The sequence below is a fragment of the Rhinichthys klamathensis genome, unplaced genomic scaffold (assembly GCF_029890125.1).
Source record: "Rhinichthys klamathensis goyatoka isolate OS25496 unplaced genomic scaffold, OSU_Roscu_1.1 h1tg000279l_1, whole genome shotgun sequence".
NCBI classification, from domain to species: domain Eukaryota; kingdom Metazoa; phylum Chordata; class Actinopteri; order Cypriniformes; family Leuciscidae; genus Rhinichthys; species Rhinichthys klamathensis.
Window position 1 is genome coordinate 623,283 of NW_026606798.1, and position 19,506 is coordinate 642,788.

At 41.5% G+C, this 19,506-nt stretch overlaps 1 protein-coding gene across 4 annotated transcripts in view; it reads right to left on the bottom strand.

The window, feature by feature from the left end:
• Positions 1-451: 451 nt before the first annotated feature.
• The window catches only part of itga6a (integrin, alpha 6a), a 48,061-nt gene continuing 29,006 nt past the window's right edge, over positions 452-19,506 (bottom strand). For 2 of the 4 annotated variants that reach the window (XM_056268985.1, XM_056268983.1), the window contains 15 exons: positions 19,022-19,191; positions 17,441-17,584; positions 15,672-15,787; positions 15,223-15,382; positions 8,331-8,414; positions 8,176-8,255; positions 7,992-8,069; positions 6,730-6,832; positions 6,446-6,622; positions 3,832-3,933; positions 3,634-3,744; positions 3,445-3,543; positions 3,236-3,361; positions 1,209-1,324; positions 780-911 (listed from right to left, as the gene is read on the bottom strand). In XM_056268985.1, coding sequence (XP_056124960.1) covers positions 1,223-1,324; positions 3,236-3,361; positions 3,445-3,543; positions 3,634-3,744; positions 3,832-3,933; positions 6,446-6,622; positions 6,730-6,832; positions 7,992-8,069; positions 8,176-8,255; positions 8,331-8,414; positions 15,223-15,382; positions 15,672-15,787; positions 17,441-17,584; positions 19,022-19,191 — 1,652 coding nt within the window. In that variant the 3' untranslated portion in view covers positions 780-911; positions 1,209-1,222. Of the gene's footprint in view, positions 912-1,208; positions 1,325-3,235; positions 3,362-3,444; positions 3,544-3,633; positions 3,745-3,831; positions 3,934-6,445; positions 6,623-6,729; positions 6,833-7,991; positions 8,070-8,175; positions 8,256-8,330; positions 8,415-15,222; positions 15,383-15,671; positions 15,788-17,440; positions 17,585-19,021; positions 19,192-19,506 lie in introns of all 4 variants that reach the window. The other 2 variants (XM_056268982.1, XM_056268984.1) reach the window with 1 other exon arrangement.

The window sequence follows — 19,506 nt, forward strand, 5'->3', positions numbered from 1 at the left end:
TGTTGCTAAGTACTTTTTGAAAAATCAGTTGATAGTCTGAAAAGTTGCTAAATGTAACAAAATTGCTAAGTTGGCATCACTGCTTTCAGGTTTAACGCCAACCAGCAGGGGGCAACAAAGCTAAAACATGCTGATTAGCAAACAAATGGATGGTTTTGTGAGCATTCTAGAGTTGAGAAATAACACTATAATAGTCATCATCCCATGCTGATATGTTCTCATAAGTTTGTTTGTGTGTCTGCTCATATTTATAACTGCTCCAGTGGCATAACTGATATATTTGGTCATCAACATTTTTCAGTAGTAAATCGTTTATTTTCCCGCCTGAGATTCATCTGACAGACCTCAAAACATTGAATCTAATTTACAGTTAACGAAAGACATGAAAAATAATCTTTGGGCAGTTCATGCACAGTAGGCATCTTAGTACAAAATTACAAGACAAAATAAATAAACTGCATAGTAAAATATTTACAAAGAAAATCAAGACAATCCATTCTTGGCATCTCATGCATCTTCCAAAAATATACAAACATTTTAAAGGGGTGCCATTGCAAACAAAAAGCCCAGGCGTTAACAGTCAGCCTTTACCCTTTAGTTACCAGAAACACATGGATGTGTAAAGGCATCTTCATGTCAAACGTCTCACGGCTCCCAGACCGTACAGAGGTGGACTTCCTCTGAAACTTTTCACAACTGTAGACGCCTGATGGTGCGCATTGTCCACATCAGATGCAGAGACAGTCTCATGAGTAGCTTTCGTTCTCATCCCATGTGGTCATCCATTGCTTCTTCTCAAAGGGATCTAACATGACCTTTCCGTCTTTCAAGAGACGCGTCTCCTTACGAATCCTCACCGCATGATATTTCGGAACGCTGTCCTCATATTTGGAACGTTTGAAAAATCCACACTGACAGAGAAAGAAGAAAACCTCATTAAGCATCATTTTAAAAAACGGGCACATTTAAAAAAAAATATGTATATATATATCACTCTGTGTATGCTTTGGAGAACACTGAGAGACGGGACATGCTTGACAAAACAGGACATGTAGAAGCACATCCATCGACACAATACGAAACAAAACTGAGCTTCACACGGAAAGCAACATGAGTCTTTCCCTTCCTTTTGTCAGAGCAAAGGATGAGTTAGTGAGTTAGGTCACACGTCATGCAGACACCAATCTGCTGCAGCGATCGTGTTTTACCCTGGTAAGGAGAGCTAGGCCTCAGTGGACAGTTTGTCTGAGGGCTGAGTGTGAATCTCAGCTTTGTGAATTGCGGCATCATACTCGTCCTTCTGGGCCCGCTTGAAGAAACCGCACTACAGAGAGGGCAAATTCACGGGTCATTGCAAACATGTCATGAGAAGGCTTGTACTAAAGACAGTGGAATTCCACTAACACAAATTAATTCATAAGCAGTGGCCACAAAAAGCATTTAGGGCAGTAAAACCTGAATAAAAATGAGTGAATGTCATTGAATGAAAATAATAAAGCCGGTGTCATCTGCATCTCTCATCATTTGTCCTTCATGTCTTTAATCAGTTGGGGGTTTGGTGATTTTTAGTGGATGTATGAAGATAGTTCTCAAGTTTACACAGGTGTAGAGAATTAAACTAACTATCAACATGATCCACAACTAACCCTTCTGAAAAAGAAGTGCGCTTAATTGTTTTAAATTTGCACTTGTGAAGTACTTCAAATCCTAAAAGTAAAAAAAAAAAACGTGCAGATAATACAACATTAGTTAAATAAAAGCTCACTTAAATTTTAATAATGTCAAATTAAACCTTTTACTTTAAAAATATGTTTGTGTTTTAAAGAAGTACACTTATTTTGATGTGTTGATTAGCATACTAAAGCACACACATACATATATATATATTTGTTTAACTGTAGTGTGTTATTTGATGTTACATTTAAATTTAATATATTTTAAATGTACTACATTGCAACATCATCATTACAAATGTCTAACTGTAAATATATTCCAATATGACCAGTTTCAATAGAAAGGACATTAAAGTATGACATGCAAATAACATACAACTGTCAATAGAAATGGCAATAAAGTATATTTTAGTTTAAATGCTTGGCAGTACACTTCACCATATTTCAAAGACAGTATTATTATGTAAAGATGTCCTTTAAGAACTACTTAAGTGGCTCAAAAGCACTACATAGTTCAGCTAAATGCATCTAATATAAATTGAAACTATAACGCATTTTGATAATTGCAATTAACGTGCAATTAAGTGTCTGAAAACATTGCATTAATTTTGTACTTAAGTATATTATTTATGTAATAAGTAGCCTACTCTTAAAAGTATGCTACACTGTACTTCTTTTTCACAAAGGACACCTGATAAATCAATGTCACAATATGATTTATATCCATTGGTTTGGCATTTAAAACTTTATCTATCTCCTACCAACCTACCTATCTTGGAACATGACCATGACTATATATATATATATATATGATCAAAAACGGCAGTAAAAAATACATCTGCATTGTTTATCCTTTTGATCTTTCATTCAAATAATTTGCACAAATATAACCTTTCATTGAAGTAAAAGCATTGAAAGTGGGGGGTAAATCACATTATGAAATAAATGCTTTTCTCCAAAACACGCTGGTCACAATTTTATGTTTTTTTTCTTTGATTTTTGTTTTATTTAATGAAATGACATTCATTCAAGTGTACAGTACAGGCCCGTTCGCACCAAGAACGATAACTACAGAGATAACTATATTAGCGTCCACACCAGCGAACGATATCATTCTGTTTTTCTAAGCGTGTGCTTGACCGTCACTTTAAATGCTCGAGCTCATTACATCAGGATGGATTCTGATTGGCTGCCAATGTTTTTATAATTCATGAGCTGGGTAAAATCGTTCTGAAAGTGATTCCAACGATAGCGTTTCTCTGTGCAGTTATCATTATAGCTGTGGTGTGAACTCTGCTATTCTTTAATATTGAAGATATTTTTAGAACTATTTCTTTACCGTACTATTTATAGTTATCGTCCTTGGTGTGAACGGGTCTAAAGTCTCCAAATTCTTTTTAGGGCAGTAAATACCAGAATAAATAGTTTGTATTAGAAAACAAAAACACATTCAGAACAGAGAAGTCCACATGCAATATGAGCTTTCACAACTCTTATCCATGTGGCTGATGCCGTTGGGTTTTTTGTCAGCTTTGTGTTTGGGTGTGTGAGTGTTTTATTACCTTCCAGAGTAACAGAACTAGGAGAGCCAGCATCAGAATCCCAGCTAAAACAGCCACGAGAATGATCCACCAGGGAACTCCTCCGAACGGAGTCACTGTCGTCTCCGGGAACACGGTCAGCCTCACCTGGGAATCAGACGTACAGGTGTTCAACAAATGTCTTTAATGTCACAGGCTTAAATGTGTCACACTTTAGGAAACTGTGTTACCTGGGTCTCAGCATTTTTAAGGACAATGTTATTGGCGGAGACATCCAGACTTATGGAGGCTTTCACTATTATATCAAGGTAATTGTAGGACGCATAATCCTGTTGTTGAGAGGAAAACAAAACAGATTGCTTTAACAGCCTCAGGCACTGTTTCAAGGGAACTAAATAAGCCCTCGCCATTGTCCTTACTTCAAGGAAAGTGGAATTCCACAGCCGGGATTTTAAAACGATGACTGCAGTGCTGTCCAAGCCCTGTAGGGGGCATTTCATCTCCACGCATCTGGCATCACCACTGCACGACTGTGAGAAATAATAAAGTGTTGTTTTGGTCCCATTATTCCTAAAAATGAAAGTTCACTACAAATATAAATAACTAAATCTGATTACCAGAATCTTGTGCTTGCGTTTGTCAGTGAAGAGGGATGTTTTACTCCCGTCAGATGGTCTCCTCTCCTCCAGCTCACGCTTTCTCCTGGCTGACGTCGTCTCCTAAAAGAGTCACAGATGTGTCTACTATTTGTCCATGTTTTTAGCATCAATCTCAGCCAGAAAGGTTAACTCTTAAAAATGTTTCCTTGATCTAGCATTATTTTGACCCGAAACTCTTTTTTTTTTTTTTTTTAAATCTAGTGTTCATCAGAGGGGTCCAAGCAGTCCCGGCGCCATGGGCGGGCATTGGGGGGCCTGGCCCGCCCTGTGAGTCACTAGTGCCCGCCCTGAGCGAGTCTCTCCCTTCACCAACTCCACTTCAAGTCCCACCAGTCCTAGCTTGTTTGCACAATATCTTTTTTATCAATAGGCTACTGTTATCAAAAGTTATCCTTTTGAATATAGCCTACATAACTCCTGAATAAAAATAAAAATGTGTTTGGTCTGATTTTTTTCTAATTGTAAACGGATTGATTGGTTTGTCGATAGAGAGCGCGGAAATGCATGTGATAGCGGTCTTATTAAGCGAGTCATTCATTCAAACGTTTCGTTCAAACGCCATAGAGAAATGCACATTTCATACGGATTACATGAGCAGGGAGCAGTCTGTAGTCTGTTTTCTTTCGTTTTGAACTGTTCTGTTTAAAAGTAGACATGTCTGTGAGGCAAGCTACCTTATACGCCTACACTGAGTTTCGGTTCAATTGCGACGAGCTCCAGTTCACGCGCTGGCGCCTCCGGTTCGTCATTATCGTCTGCTATATTTACTTCTTATTTATTAAATCCATCCAGGCAATTGGTTGATGAAATATTGATTACAATTAAGATTCAATTAATACAAAACGAAATTCACTTTAAAGAAAGGTTTTGCTTTCTGTTTTTGATGTCTCTGTGAAAGTTTTAAAGCATCTTTTAGTGCCGCTTTCAGAGCGCTCACGTCCTAACATTGTTTTGTCCTCATAAATGCGAACACGAAAAATAAAATGAAATGAATATTTTATGCTCAGTGGAGACTACTGTTAGCCTACTCATAATTTGTATTCTGAATACGTAATACGTTGTATTACTTTGAATGAGTGTTTATGCTTTCGAGGTTTTTAAATAAGCTTGATATGTGTTTGGGAAGATGTTTATGTTTTGTTGACATGTCGAGTTTTTTCGGTATTATATTTCGTTTTTTTGGCTAAACAGCACAAGACTTTAAGTAGGCTAACGTTAGCCATTCTGTTTGTGCTGCGTGATTTAAAGAAAAGTGCGCTCTTGCTCACACGATCAGCATGGTGATCTTATGTTTTCTCCTAAATAAAAGCTCAAAGGTTTATTTCTTACAAGTGAAGAAATTAGGACAAAAGTAGTGTAATTTTCCTATTCTATAGCTTAATATAAAATACGATGTAATGTAGACTGAGACTATAATTAACAAGATGTTTGAGCCCTCTTTAGGTACAAGTCAATGCTTTTTCTTTGTTCAATGTGCACAGTTCATGGGTCGAAGCCGGTTGAAGCTCTTAATTTTGAGCTCTCAATGTGCACCAGATTGATGCATTTAAACTTAAAATGTACAACATTTTCTTGCGGGGGAGAATGCCCCCGAACCCCACTAGGGACAGAGGTCCACACAACATGCCCAGTTTTTTTTTCAATAATAATTCACAGCACCCACTGATGACCTGAAAACACCTCTCAAACCTACTTAAAAAATTAAATCGAAATTTGCGGAGGCAGTGTGTAAACGTACCTTTAGCGTCAGTAGCCTATTATATAATTATTATGCTCTATCGATCATTGCATATCATAATCGATTCTGTTATGATGCAATGAGGTTGTTTTCATTTGTGCCCCCCTGAAAAAAATGAATGCCCGTCCGTGAATTTGTGTCTGGCGCCGGGTCTGGGTCCAAGACACTAGGACTTTTGTCGCACTTGAACCATGAATACACACAAACATTTTTTGAATGGATTCGAGGAGTTTTGTGGTTTAAATTTTAAAAAGTAACAAACAAATCCTTCCCTCGCGGGTCGATTTGAGCCCCTTAGGAATGAATGCTTCAGTTCACATAGAAAAAAATGCTCAAAATTCAAACTAAAAATGCTAAAACTTGACCAAAAAGAATTGTATAATGTCTACATGTGTATCTGAATACATACTGAAAGTAACTGACTTTAGGACCCAGCAGAACAGCTCATTTGCTCCATATAGAGCTATAAGGCCATCGAGTGGCAAGAGTCATGAAATATCATGTTATATATCTTTTTTTTTTTCACAAGAGTTCGGCAAAGACAAAGACCCAATGTAATATATTCTGAGCTGAATTAAAAAGGTTATGCATGAAATTGTGAGTTATTTTGAATTTAAGTTGAAAGAATGTGGGGAATGTGCTTAAATGACCATTTATGTATTATGTATTGATCAAATCTAGTAATTTGAAGGTAAATCAAATTAAAAAATAACAAAAAAATCTCCCAAAAAATTGCATTAAAAAAATATGTGGTATCTATGTGTACCAGATGTGGGCCGACGCTATCTTGCTGTCTGGGTCAAATGTAAACTAAGACAGGAATATATTTGGTACCTCGCTCAGTCTGAGAGGGTTTATCTCTCTCTCAGGGGAACAGCTGACTAACTGCAGGCCCTTGGTGTTGATCTTCATCAGATACAGCAGCCATTTCCCCACAGAACTTTCTTTAGGCCACTGGATGTTTAGGGATGCAGTCCCAAAAGACTTCAGAGGCTTTCCCAAATTAATCACCTGCAAAACAAAATAAAAACAAGACAAAATATTAGGCTACAAGTGGTGCTTTGCAAAAATGATATCTAAAAAGGTGTATAATTCTTGAAAGTTATTTTGGCATTTACTCTGAATTCATATTCGATCAAGCTGCCGACTTCCTCCTCTGTCTTCATGGCACTCATGCCTCTGATTTGACCTCCAAAATAGACCTGAGACGGCTTGGCAACCCTGATACACAACAGACAGCAGTCAGATACTGTAACCAACACGCCTGCTGACATGTGACAGGACGTAGCACAACTAAGACTGAAAAAGAAGCGTGCTTATTTGTGTTGAATGTGCACTTGTGTACTTAAAATGTTTAAGTATATTTTAAAAAAAAACTTGCATGAAATAAAAGGACACTTAAGTGTACTTAAAGAATGTACACTTTCATGATTGTTTCTTAACAATTAAGTACACTTTTAAAAAGTGTGCTTTCTAATAATGTCAAATTCAATGTTTTAATGATCTTTTGTTAAGCTTTAAAGTACACTTATTTTGATGAGTTGACTAACATACTAAAGCGCATGTAAAGTACTTGATTATAATTTTAACCTTAGTGTGTTATTTGATTTTACATTTAAAGTCAATATATTTTAAATGTACAAAATTGCAACTTCATCATTACAGATGTGTTTTCAAATAATTAAAATATGACAACTTTCTATAGAAAGGACATACTTTGCCATAAATGCCTGTTAGACATACACTTTAATACTGTATTTCAACAGAAGTAATTATGAAATTACACTCTAAAGTTCAGCTAATTATATTTAATATAAATACAAACTATAATACATAATTATAATTCAGTTTGCACTTCTTTTAAAGTATATTGTTTCCGTAATAAGTGCTCTTTTTAACAGTAAGCTAACGTGTTCTTTTTCAAAGGGGAGTCATTCCACTAAGTATATGATGGCAGAGATACAGTACACTAGTAGTTATTATCAGCTGCTTTTAACCTGGGGTTAAGTGCTTTTCTCAAGAGTACAGTGCTGACATATTGATTTCTGTATTTCTACAGCCTCATGGTAAACCCTGCTTGAGACTTCCCCTTTGTATCAGAAGCCTTGACCCTTAAACATAAGAGTCCCAGCGGCTCTACTGCTGCATGTTCTGCACAAAAACCTGAATGCAATGGTGCAACATGTTTAATATTACTTTAAAATGCAATGGTAGACAGAAAATATCTCCTTAATGTCTCTGCCCACATCTGCTGCTTCTGTTACTGCTGAAAAAAGAGCCTAAAAATCGTGTGTATCTCCTCCGCTCGAAAAATGTCTCAAACTGTGCTTAGATTTGCAACGATCCCACATGAGATGAGAAATAAAGTGATGATACGCACCCTTGTACAGAAAGAAGAAGTTCAATCACCACTTTGGCTTTGGCCTTCACTTTACTCAGGCCCTCCTGTGAACTCGTTCTGTATGTGGATGTCATAAACATCAATATACATTCATCATACAATTAGTTCATATATCAAACATGCTTTAATCAAGAGTGGTTTTGACATTTTTTATATTTCATACGTTTCCAGCTGAAGGTCGATCTCAACTTCTTTGGTGTCGAGTGATATCTTGCCAGTGCTCAATATGATATAGAATTTTACCTATAAAACAACCATTTTTATTAAAATGACAATTGATGAAATAGATTCATACGGCATGGTTGAAGTATTACTGACCTCTGAATCCCGTTTAAAAGGGTTTCCCAGCTCACAGTCTGCCAGAGAGCCATTCTGATTGGCAGCACAGATCACGTGTTTATCCTACAGGATGACAGAGGTTTGGTCACATGACATCAGACCACTGGGTTAATCACTGGCCGCATTTACACCGCAGGTCCATGCCTTTTCAGCGCTCATTTTTCACTGCGTGTCTTCAGTAAATCCTGACAGTCGGTTTTTAATGCCAAGAGAGGGTTAGTAAATCTGGCCCTATTTCTGATTTTTTTAATGACCAGCTTACATCTTCTTTTAAAAGTGACCTATATCCAATATCTGCATTTACACTATACACTTGGTGAAACAACCCAAGGTAGACTTATTAACCTGGAAAAGCTTAGGCCAAAAAGGAAGTAAAACCGGTCTGAGAATATCAGAATCCATGTGCTTTTTCCCTGCTTTCATGTTCGTGGGTTATTTCCAGGGCCTAAAACTGACTTTTTGCCACAACCGCAAAATGGCCGGTGACTTAAGACATTTTTTATAAATATTTATTACCAGGGATGAAAAATAGATTAATCCTTAAGTTATTCCGAAAATATAATATTAGGAATCATAATAGGAATATTAGGCTGCTGTCACTTTAAGAGCTGCAGAGATCCAATATACTGTTAACACATGCGTTTTCTTTCTCAACTGTTTGCGTTCACTTAGCCCTCTGGTATATTACAGAAACTTTCTATTTTAAGTCTTAAAGGGATACTTCACCTCTGGAAAGATGAATGTGTATTTAAAATGGGTCTTTTATGTAGAAGAAATGTCAAATTATTTTTGAATTTGGAGCTTTCTAGACCGAGAAAAGACCGAAAATGTATTTTTGGCTTATGTGGATGAAAGACAACAACTCCCAGAATGCACTTGCTTCGCTGCCCTAGGAGGCCACGCCTACCGGTAACAGAGCGCAGTAGTTAAACAACAAGTCTAGGCTAGTAGTGAGTCTCCGTGGTGAGTCTGCCCGAAAATGTGTTTCGAGATCGCCCAAAATGTCCGGGATTCGGCTTTTGCGTTCTACAGTCGCCATTTATCGTGTTTACTGTGGCGAGCGGACGAGTGAGGGCCGCGGGAGAACGGCGCGAGTCATGTTTACTGTGGCGAGCAGGACGAGTGAGGGCCGCGGGAGAACGGCGCGAGTCATGTTTACTGTGGCGAGCAGGACGAGTGAGGGCCGCGGGAGAACGGCACGAGTCATGTTTACTGTGGCGAGCAGGACGAGTGAGGGCCGCGGGAGAACGGCTCGAGTCATGTTTACTGTGGCGAGCAGGACGAGTGAGGGCCGCGGGAGAACGACACGAGTCATGTTTACTGTGGCGAGCAGGACGAGTGAGGGCCGCAGGAGAACGACGCGAGTCATGTTTACTGTGGCGAGCAGGACGAGTGAGGGCCGCGGGAGAACGGCTCGAGTCATGTTTACTGTGGCGAGCAGGACGAGTGAGGGCCGCAGGAGAACGACACGAGTCATGTTTACTGTGGCGAGCAGGACGAGTCAGGGCCGCGGGAGAACGACGCGAGTCATGTTTACTGTGGCGAGCAGAACGAGCGAGGGCCGCAGGAGAACGACGCGAGTCATGTTTACTGTGGCGAGCAGGACGAGTGAGGGCCGCGGGAGAACGACACGAGTCATGTTTACTTTGGCGAGCAGGACGAGTGAGGGCCGCGGGAGAACGACGCGAGTCATGTTTACTGTGGCGAGCAGGACGAGTGAGGGCCGCAGGAGAACGACACGAGTCATGTTTACTGTGGCGAGCAGGACGAGTGAGGGCCGCGGGAGAAGGACACGAGTCATGTTTACTGTGGCGAGCAGGACGAGTGAGGGCCGCGGGAGAACGGCGCGAGTCATGTTTACTGTGGCGAGCAGGACGAGTGAGGGCCGCAGGAGAACGACACGAGTCATGTTTACTGTGGCGAGCAGGACGAGTGAGGGCCGCGGGAGAACGGCGCGAGTCATGTTTACTGTGGCGAGCGGACGAGTGAGGGCCGCGGGAGAACGACACGAGTCATGTTTACTGTGGCGAGCAGGACGAGTGAGGGCCGCAGGAGAACGACACGAGTCATGTTTACTGTGGCGAGCAGGACGAGTGAGGGCCGCGGGAGAACGGCGCGAGTCATGTTTACTGTGGCGAGCAGGACGAGTGAGGGCCGCGGGAGAACGGCGCGAGTCATGTTTACTGTGGCGAGCAGGACGAGTGAGGGCCGCAGGAGAACGACACGAGTCATGTTTACTGTGGCGAGCAGGACGAGTGAGGGCCGCGGGAGAACGGCGCGAGTCATGTTTACTGTGGCGAGCAGGACGAGTGAGGGCCGCAGGAGAACGACACGAGTCATGTTTACTGTGGCGAGCAGGACGAGTGAGGGCCGCGGGAGAACGACACGAGTCATGTTTACTGTGGCGAGCAGGACGAGTGAGGGCCGCGGGAGAACGGCGCGAGTCATGTTTACTGTGGCGAGCAGGACGAGTGAGGGCCGCAGGAGAACGACACGAGTCATGTTTACTGTGTCGAGCAGGACGAGTGAGGGCCGCGGGAGAACGACACGAGTCATGTTTACTGTGGCGAGCAGGACGAGTGAGGGCCGCGGGAGAACGACACGAGTCATGTTTACTGTGGCGAGCAGGACGAGTGAGGGCCGCGGGAGAACGGCGCGAGTCATGTTTACTGTGGCGAGCAGGACGAGTGAGGGCCGCAGGAGAACGACACGAGTCATGTTTACTGTGGCGAGCAGGACGAGTGAGGGCCGCGGGAGAACGGCGCGAGTCATGTTTACTGTGGCGAGCAGGACGAGTGAGGGCCGCGGGAGAACGACACGAGTCATGTTTACTGTGGCGAGCAGGACGAGTGAGGGCCGCGGGAGAACGACACGAGTCATGTTTACTGTGGCGAGCAGGACGAGTGAGGGCCGCGGGAGAACGACACGAGTCATGTTTACTGTGGCGAGCAGGACGAGTGAGGGCCGCAGGAGAACGACACGAGTCATGTTTACTGTGGCGAGCAGGACGAGTGAGGGCCGCGGGAGAACGGCGCGAGTCATGTTTACTGTGGCGAGCAGGACGAGTGAGGGCCGCGGGAGAACGACACGAGTCATGTTTACTGTGGCGAGCAGGACGAGTGAGGGCCGCGGGAGAACGGCACGAGTCATGTTTACTGTGGCGAGCAGGACGAGTGAGGGCCGCGGGAGAACGGCACGAGTCATGTTTACTGTGGCGAGCAGGACGAGTGAGGGCCGCGGGAGAACGGCGCGAGTCATGTTTACTGTGGCGAGCAGGACGAGTGAGGGCCGCGGGAGAACGGCACGAGTCATGTTTACTGTGGCGAGCAGGACGAGTGAGGGCCGCGGAGGAACGGCTCGAGTCATGTTTACTGTGGCGAGCAGGACGAGTGAGGGCCGCGGGAGAACGACACGAGTCATGTTTACTGTGGCATGCAGGACGAGTGAGGGCCGCGGGAGAACGACACGAGTCATGTTTACTGTGGCGAGCAGGACGAGTGAGGGCCGCGGGAGAACGACACGAGTCATGTTTACTGTGGCGAGCAGGACGAGTGAGGGCCGCGGGAGAACGACACGAGTCATGTTTACTGTGGCGAGCAGGACGAGTGAGGGCCGCGGGAGAACGGCACGAGTCATGTTTACTGTGGTGAGCAGGACGAGTGAGGGCCGCGGGAGAACGACACGAGTCATGTTTACTGTGGCGAGCAGGACGAGTGAGGGCCGCGGGAGAACGGCGCAAGTCATGTTTACTGTGGCGAGCAGGACGAGTGAGGGCCGCAGGAGAACGACACGAGTCATGTTTACTGTGGCGAGCAGGACGAGTGAGGGCCGCGGGAGAACGGCGCGAGTCATGTTTACTGTGGCGAGCAGGACGAGTGAGGGCCGCGGGAGAACGACACGAGTCATGTTTACTGTGGCGAGCAGGACGAGTGAGGGCCGCGGGAGAACGACACGAGTCATGTTTACTGTGGCGAGCAGGACGAGTGAGGGCCGCGGGAGAACGACACGAGTCATGTTTACTGTGGCGAGCAGGACGAGTGAGGGCCGCGGGAGAACGACACGAGTCATGTTTACTGTGGCGAGCAGGACGAGTGAGGGCCGCGGGAGAACGACACGAGTCATGTTTACTGTGACGAGCAGGACGAGTGAGGGCCGCAGGAGAACGACACGAGTCATGTTTACTGTGGCGAGCAGGACGAGTGAGGGCCGCGGGAGAACGGCTCGAGTCATGTTTACTGTGGCGAGCAGGACGAGTGAGGGCCGCGGGAGAACGACACGAGTCATGTTTACTGTGGCGAGCAGGACGAGTGAGGGCCGCGGGAGAACGACACGAGTCATGTTTACTGTGGCGAGCAGGACGAGTGAGGGCCGCGGGAGAACGACACGAGTCATGTTTACTGTGGCGAGCAGGACGAGTGAGGGCCGCGGGAGAACGGCGCGAGGCCGGTGGCGTGATTACTGATGAGCGACACCTGTGAGACGCATCGGTCTCGTATCTCTCACGGAGGAGCGGGAATTTTCTTAGCAATGTTAAAACGCACATCAACCGATCACTTGTTTAGCGTTCATGTAAACACTACATTCAAATACATAAATCTCTCGTCTCAGGGGGATATGAGGGTGGAAAGCACGGTAATTCGAAAATACTACATGTTTTCTACTAATACAAAGCTTAATGCTAAATCCTGTTTAAGTTAAGATCTGAAGTTAAGGCGAGACACGGCAGGCAAAAACATCTTTTTTTTCACTGGTCAATTTTGAGATTTCGGGATATTTGTCTTCAAAAACATGTCTTCTTTCAGACTTGTGGTAAAAAAAAGTTAGGGGTGGTGATGGCGCAGTGGATAAGACACATGCCTTCGGTGTGAGAGACCCGGGTTCGAATCCACTGTGAGACACCAATGTGTCCCTGAGCAAGACACTTAACCCCTAGTTGCTCCAGAGGTGTGCGACCTCTGACATATATAGCAATTGTAAGTCGCTTTGGATAAAAGCGTCAGCTAAATATGTAAATGTAAATGTAAAAGTCTGAAATACACATTTAGGTCTTTATTTTACTACACTTTGTCTGTTTGCGTCTGTAGATTTCTCATAAATTCATCAAAAGTTGGCGTTGTAAATCATCCGTTGCTCCGCTATCGCGATCTGCACCCTGTCATCACACACACTGTTAGAAAGCTCTCTCTCTCCTGTACAATGTTGTCGGATCCAAATATGGTCATTTCCTTTTTATCAGCAACCAATCGTGAAAGTAAAAGGGCGCAAATGCGCAATCTCATTGGCTGATGCTAAATCTTTAAAGCCCTTTTCTCAAAATGACCTTTCTCTCGTACTCAAAGTCCGAAATCTCCACTTCGGTAGCACCTATATACACCAAACTTTCCAGTCTTGTACCTAGTTATATTATGAAGACATTTACAGAGGAATTTGTAAATATATTATTCCTAGCCCGATTTATATAACATTTTATTCCAAAAAACATGGCAAAAATCATTTTTTTAAGGCTATTGACAGTATATTCTGATTTACAGGATAACAAAAGTAGATATCCATAAATCCCTCTGTAATTTTTTTCCCATCTAATATGTGAACACAATGAAAAAATAATTTTGAACCTGGCTTTATCCAATACTCAGATTTCATTTTTTGAAATATATGCAAATTTGTGCATATTTAATTAGACAATGCCTAATTTGCATATTTAAACATTAAATTACAGAAAACTTGTAATACATTTTTTTCTCATCTTAATGTAGGTAATCAACTGGGAAAGTTTCATGGTGATATCTGCTAGTTAAAAAAATTACCCTATTCACCTGTAGTGTCTCGCCTTAATTTAGGATTTTTCGCAAATTTGTATTACAGAAGCAAATCTTAAGTTGATTTAGGATTCTTATCCTATCTTAAAAACGATCAAACTGAAGTCTGTGCTCTAAAGCATTCAAGATTAAGTTTAAGTTTAATTTTCAGGTCTGTGCTCAAAAAGTAAATACATGGATTATAAATACAGCGAAAATATAATTTAGTACCATAGAATTCCCTAAAATTACAAAATATTCAATAAAAAACATTATCGAACTAAAATATATTACATTCATTTCATTGAAATAATAATAATAAAAAAAAATCTGTCATTTTTGACTAACACGCGAAGAGCACCAGAGGGTACATAACTGACTATGTTTACGAGGATACTTGCCAAGATGGGCATTTTAACATATTTTTGTTTGTATATCCCTGTTCAAGCGCAAGAAGACGTGTAAGAGAGTTTCAACTACTATGAATTGAGTTCCCTTTGCGTCTTCATGCGCTTGAATATTTGAAATGGCAAGGCTTAAACTTTCCTGAAGATGCAGCACGAGTGTCGCGAGTGTTCACGTTTGTTCACATTCCTAGCATTGCATTCTTAGAATTCATAACTGATGATTGACACCGTTTCATATACTCGCCAATACCGTATTTTTTCTAATTTGGTGTTTGGTGAGTTTATTTTAGGCCCTGGTTACATCCGATCTGTGCCGCATGGGAGGAAAAACTTGGACCTGGGTCACATGAGCCATGTAATGTAAATGTGGCCTGTGTTTAAGGCATCTGCAGTCTCCTATTGTGAGGACTTCACTGTAAAGTATGGATCGGTGTTAATTGATTGAAGTGGCATCATTATTGAAATGTATAATTGATTTAGTCTACTGAATCCCTGAAAGAACCAACTGTTTCTTCAGTTGGAGTTCATAGAAATATAGCAACAATATTTTTGTTTCAATGGTGAAATAATGAATTCAAACACAAGTGATGAAATGAAATTCAGAAGAGTGCCACAACGGAAAGGTTCAGGTCACATGACTCAGATATAGACGTGTGATACACTTACAGTAGTTCTCAGAGATCTGAATCCAGAGTATGACAGAGATTCATCAAACTGCCCCACCAATTTGGCTTCATGAGCATCATCTCCATTTCTGTTCGTCACTGTGACCTCCAGGGCAATGTCCTTCTGATCACTCAGAGAAATCACTGGCACACCATTCTCCCTGAGGGACGGATTTGAGCATTTAACACACCGCACACCAACAAAGAAACCTTTTATACTGATATATGTTCCTTAAATGACAAGCAATCAATCATGCCTTGTAGCAGACTTTTAATTTCACAGAGTCAGTAGTCATTTAATGTATTAAACAAAATCGAATTATATGTATTGTTATTTGATACATTATTAAGATTTCTCAATTTCCACTTGTGACCGGCTCATATTTCTATATAGGTGTAAAGAGAGCTAGTGTGTGTTGGGTGTATGTTGCATGTATTGCTGGTACACACAGAGGTAGAGGAGGGAACACATCTTGTTTGGACTCCCTGTAGCAGAACCTGTAGTGCAGATGTAGGTTACTCTGACAGATGTTGTCCTTGCCACAACCCTCCTTCAGGAAGTTCACCTATAGGCCAGGAAACAAGTCTAGGTTTATTATATCACTTCATTTATCAGCCTTTTACAATTTTTGTCTATGCAAAACTTATTGTTGACATTAAAGTGTCCTTGTCCAAAACTGTCCTTGTCCAGAAAGGAAACAAAGACATCATCAAAGTAGTCAATGTGACATCAGTGGGTTAGTTAGAGTGTTAGGAAGACAATACAATGCTGAATAAAGTCCTAGTTTTTGTTATTTTTGGACCAAAATGTATTTTCGATGCTTCAAAACATTGTAACTAACCCACTGATGTCACATGGACTACTTTGATGATGTCTTTATTTCCTCTCTGGACAAGGACAGTATACCGTACATACATTTTCAATGGAGGGACAGAAAGCTCTCGGACTAAATCTAAAATATCTTAAACTGTGTTCCGAAGATGAACGGAGGTCTTACGGGCTTGGGACGACATGAGGGCGAGTCATTAATGACATAATTTTCATTTTTGGGTGAACTAACCCTTTAATTATATAATATTGCATTTACTATATTACATTATATTACATCAGTAATAAAAAGTACTATTTTATAAGATATACACTAGTAATTTTTAAAATGGCACTGAGGTGCAAATAATATCTGCCACTAAGTGCAAAATTAATGATAGATCCGATTTACACTAAGTGAAAATAGCAGTATTTTATTTGCACTAAGTGTAAATAGTAGTTAGATGCTATTTATACTAATAGTGAATTATGCTATTTATACTAACAGCTATTTATGCAAATAGAGGCAGATATATTGTATTGTAGTCCATTATAAATCAGTATGCAATAATAACATATTCAGTGTCTCAAAAAATGGATGCTTCTTTATTGGGACATTATTTGTCCCTGTGCCAAACCCTATAAACACATTCCCTTCCACTTTTTGAACATTTTCTTTATTTTTATTTCAAATAAACACCTCTCTGAATTGATTTATGATTGGAAAATAGGAAGGAGTTTGGAAAAAGGTGGACTAGAACTCGGTTCGGTCAGCATGTCCTGATTTTGCCGAGTTAGGCAAACATTTTGTTGAGCCTAGAACAACATTCCTGTCCGAAACTTTAGTCCTAACCCTATCCCTACACTAACCTAACCCTACCCATAACGTATCCCAAAAATCAAAGGGAAATGATGGCAGGTGAATAACACTGATGGAGAAGCACCTAACTGTGGTTGTAAGCCTAAACTTGACATAAACTTTAAACTTGTCCCTCAAATCTGATTGGTTGATTGGATTGTTGTTCCAGGATAACCAAAGAGGTTGACCAAGGAGATCACCGTGATTTTGCCAAGACAGACATGTTCCTGGATTGACATATTTTGTTGATCCTGGAACAACATTATTGTCCAAAAGATTTGTCCTAACCCTACCCATAACTAATGAGGGTAATGATGGCAGGTGAATAACACTGATGTAGAAGCACATAACCCTGGTTGTAAGCCTAAACTTGACATAAACTGTAAACTTGTCCCTCAAATCTGATTGGATGATTGGAATGTTGTTCCAGGAACAACAAAGAGGTTGATCCAGAAACATGTTGTACTTGTTCTGTGATTGGTTGCGCCACTCGCATTACTCTTCACGCAAGTGATCTTCATTAGATTTCTGTGCAGTAAACTGCGGGTATACCTCAGTGATGGTCTTGTTGGGCACAGTGGAGTCCAGTATTGGCACTAGTTGTGGCAGCGAGCTCTGCCGTTTGCCTCTCTTAGCACTCTGAATGGCCACAGACACCTCGATAGGAATCGCTCTGAGCTTATCCCTGATGCCTTCCTGAAAACCAGAGCACAGCAGATCCCACTCAGTCAACATGTATCGACATTAACGAGAGCTTAGACAGAGGCTGAATGTCATAATAGAAGTCCCTAAATCCAAAATGAGAATTATAGGTATAGTGCATCCAGAAATGAAAATCTTTTTACAATACTTTTATGGTGTAACTTTTGATGCTTGAAAGATCCAGTCCCACGTTCATTGTAGTTGCACAGAAAAGCACAACCATTACAAAATTACACAACCGTTACCATTACCATTACACAACCGTTATAATTTCTCATTTTGTGTTACTTTAAAGTTGGCATGAAAATTCAAATATCTATTTTCTAAGTGCATGTGCACATATTGTGAACGATAAATCCATGCATATGTTTCATTTTTCAAAGTGTTTTGACCTTGTAATGTTCAATCAAAAGGTCAGACTTCTCTCAGGTGACGTATGCAGAATTTCTCCAATCATTTCGTCTGCTTAAAGAGGACCTATTATGCTTTTTTTTTACATGTTCATGTTCTTTCTTTAGTGAGCATAAAAATTTCTGCAAAGTTAAAACGCACGAAGCCACTCCAAAGGGAGTTATTCTCTATATCAGTTCAACTCCCTGAAACGTCTTGATTGTTGTCATGAGTTTTCTTCCGAGAACAAACACATCACAATATTTCCAATTTAAATAATTGGCATACTCAAACAAAGAGGTTGAGCTAAGCCGTTGAGTTAAACTGTGCATCAAATCAAGGTCAAATTTGATAGTAATAGTTACTAACCGGCTGTCGGTGAACATGTCAAACTAGCGATCAGATTTTAGCCTAGGATTTGAAGAATCTTTTAGGCTTCAATCAATTAGTCTCAGACAGCTAAATCGTGGCCAAAATCATACAGTGTGCTTAAAACGGAGAAGTTTTTCCTTTGAGTTTTCCGCGTAGAGATGACACCATTGTCAAAACGATCCCCATTCACCGTGAAAACGACTAAAAACGCTGTATTCTGCTGCCAGGCCATTAGATACCGATGAAACACTATAGACTGAACACGTAATACGCATGTGCATGACATCATCGTCTTCAGTGATTTGCGCTTTTGTTGTTTAGACCGTTTTCAAAAACTTGAACTTTGAAACCCGTTTTCAAAAGTTTGCGTTTTCAGGAGCCCAAAACGCTGTTGTCGTGTAAACGAACGGCCAAAACACATTAAAAGTTTTACGTTTTTAGTTGAAAACGGTGTCGTGTAAACAGCTTCTTAGAAAAAGGGCATAATATGGCCTCTTTAACCTCGCCCCTGCAAGCTCTCGTTCATCTGCCTCCACTTTTGCAAATTCTCAACATCCGATCAACAACCGATGAACCAAGCGCCCTATACCCACATTTTTTGTTACACTCGGATGTACGTCACAATATGGAAGAAAATGTCTATCACTACGACGTCAAGGCTTTATTTACTTGTAATCTGAGTTTGCTCTTGTAACAAGCTTTTTTGTTTTGTCCTCGCAGCTCCAGAGTGCCGGTCGACTGGAAGTCCTGATCCATCTCGTTCTTCTCCAGAAACACAACTCTAGATGGGAGACCCAGCTTCCTGCGGTACCACTCTGCCTCCAATGTACAGGAAATGGCTGGAAAACAAACAAAAACTGATTTAGGATGTGTGAACCTTTAGACATCAGAACAAAGAAATGCACTTATTTACTCCAGTGAGCATATCTTTGCCGTCTGTAACAGCATTATTAACACAGAATACATTTGGATTAAATCTTAAAGCCCCCCTGTGGTGAAAATCCAGCTTTTAATGTTGTATAAATGTCTATGTGGTGTTTTTAATATGCTTTCAGACAAACCATGTGTAAATTCATAAGTCGACAGCATTGCTAAGTACTTTCTCCTTAAAACTGCAGCGAACCAAAGACAGTCTCAAAAACACGGTTTGAAAT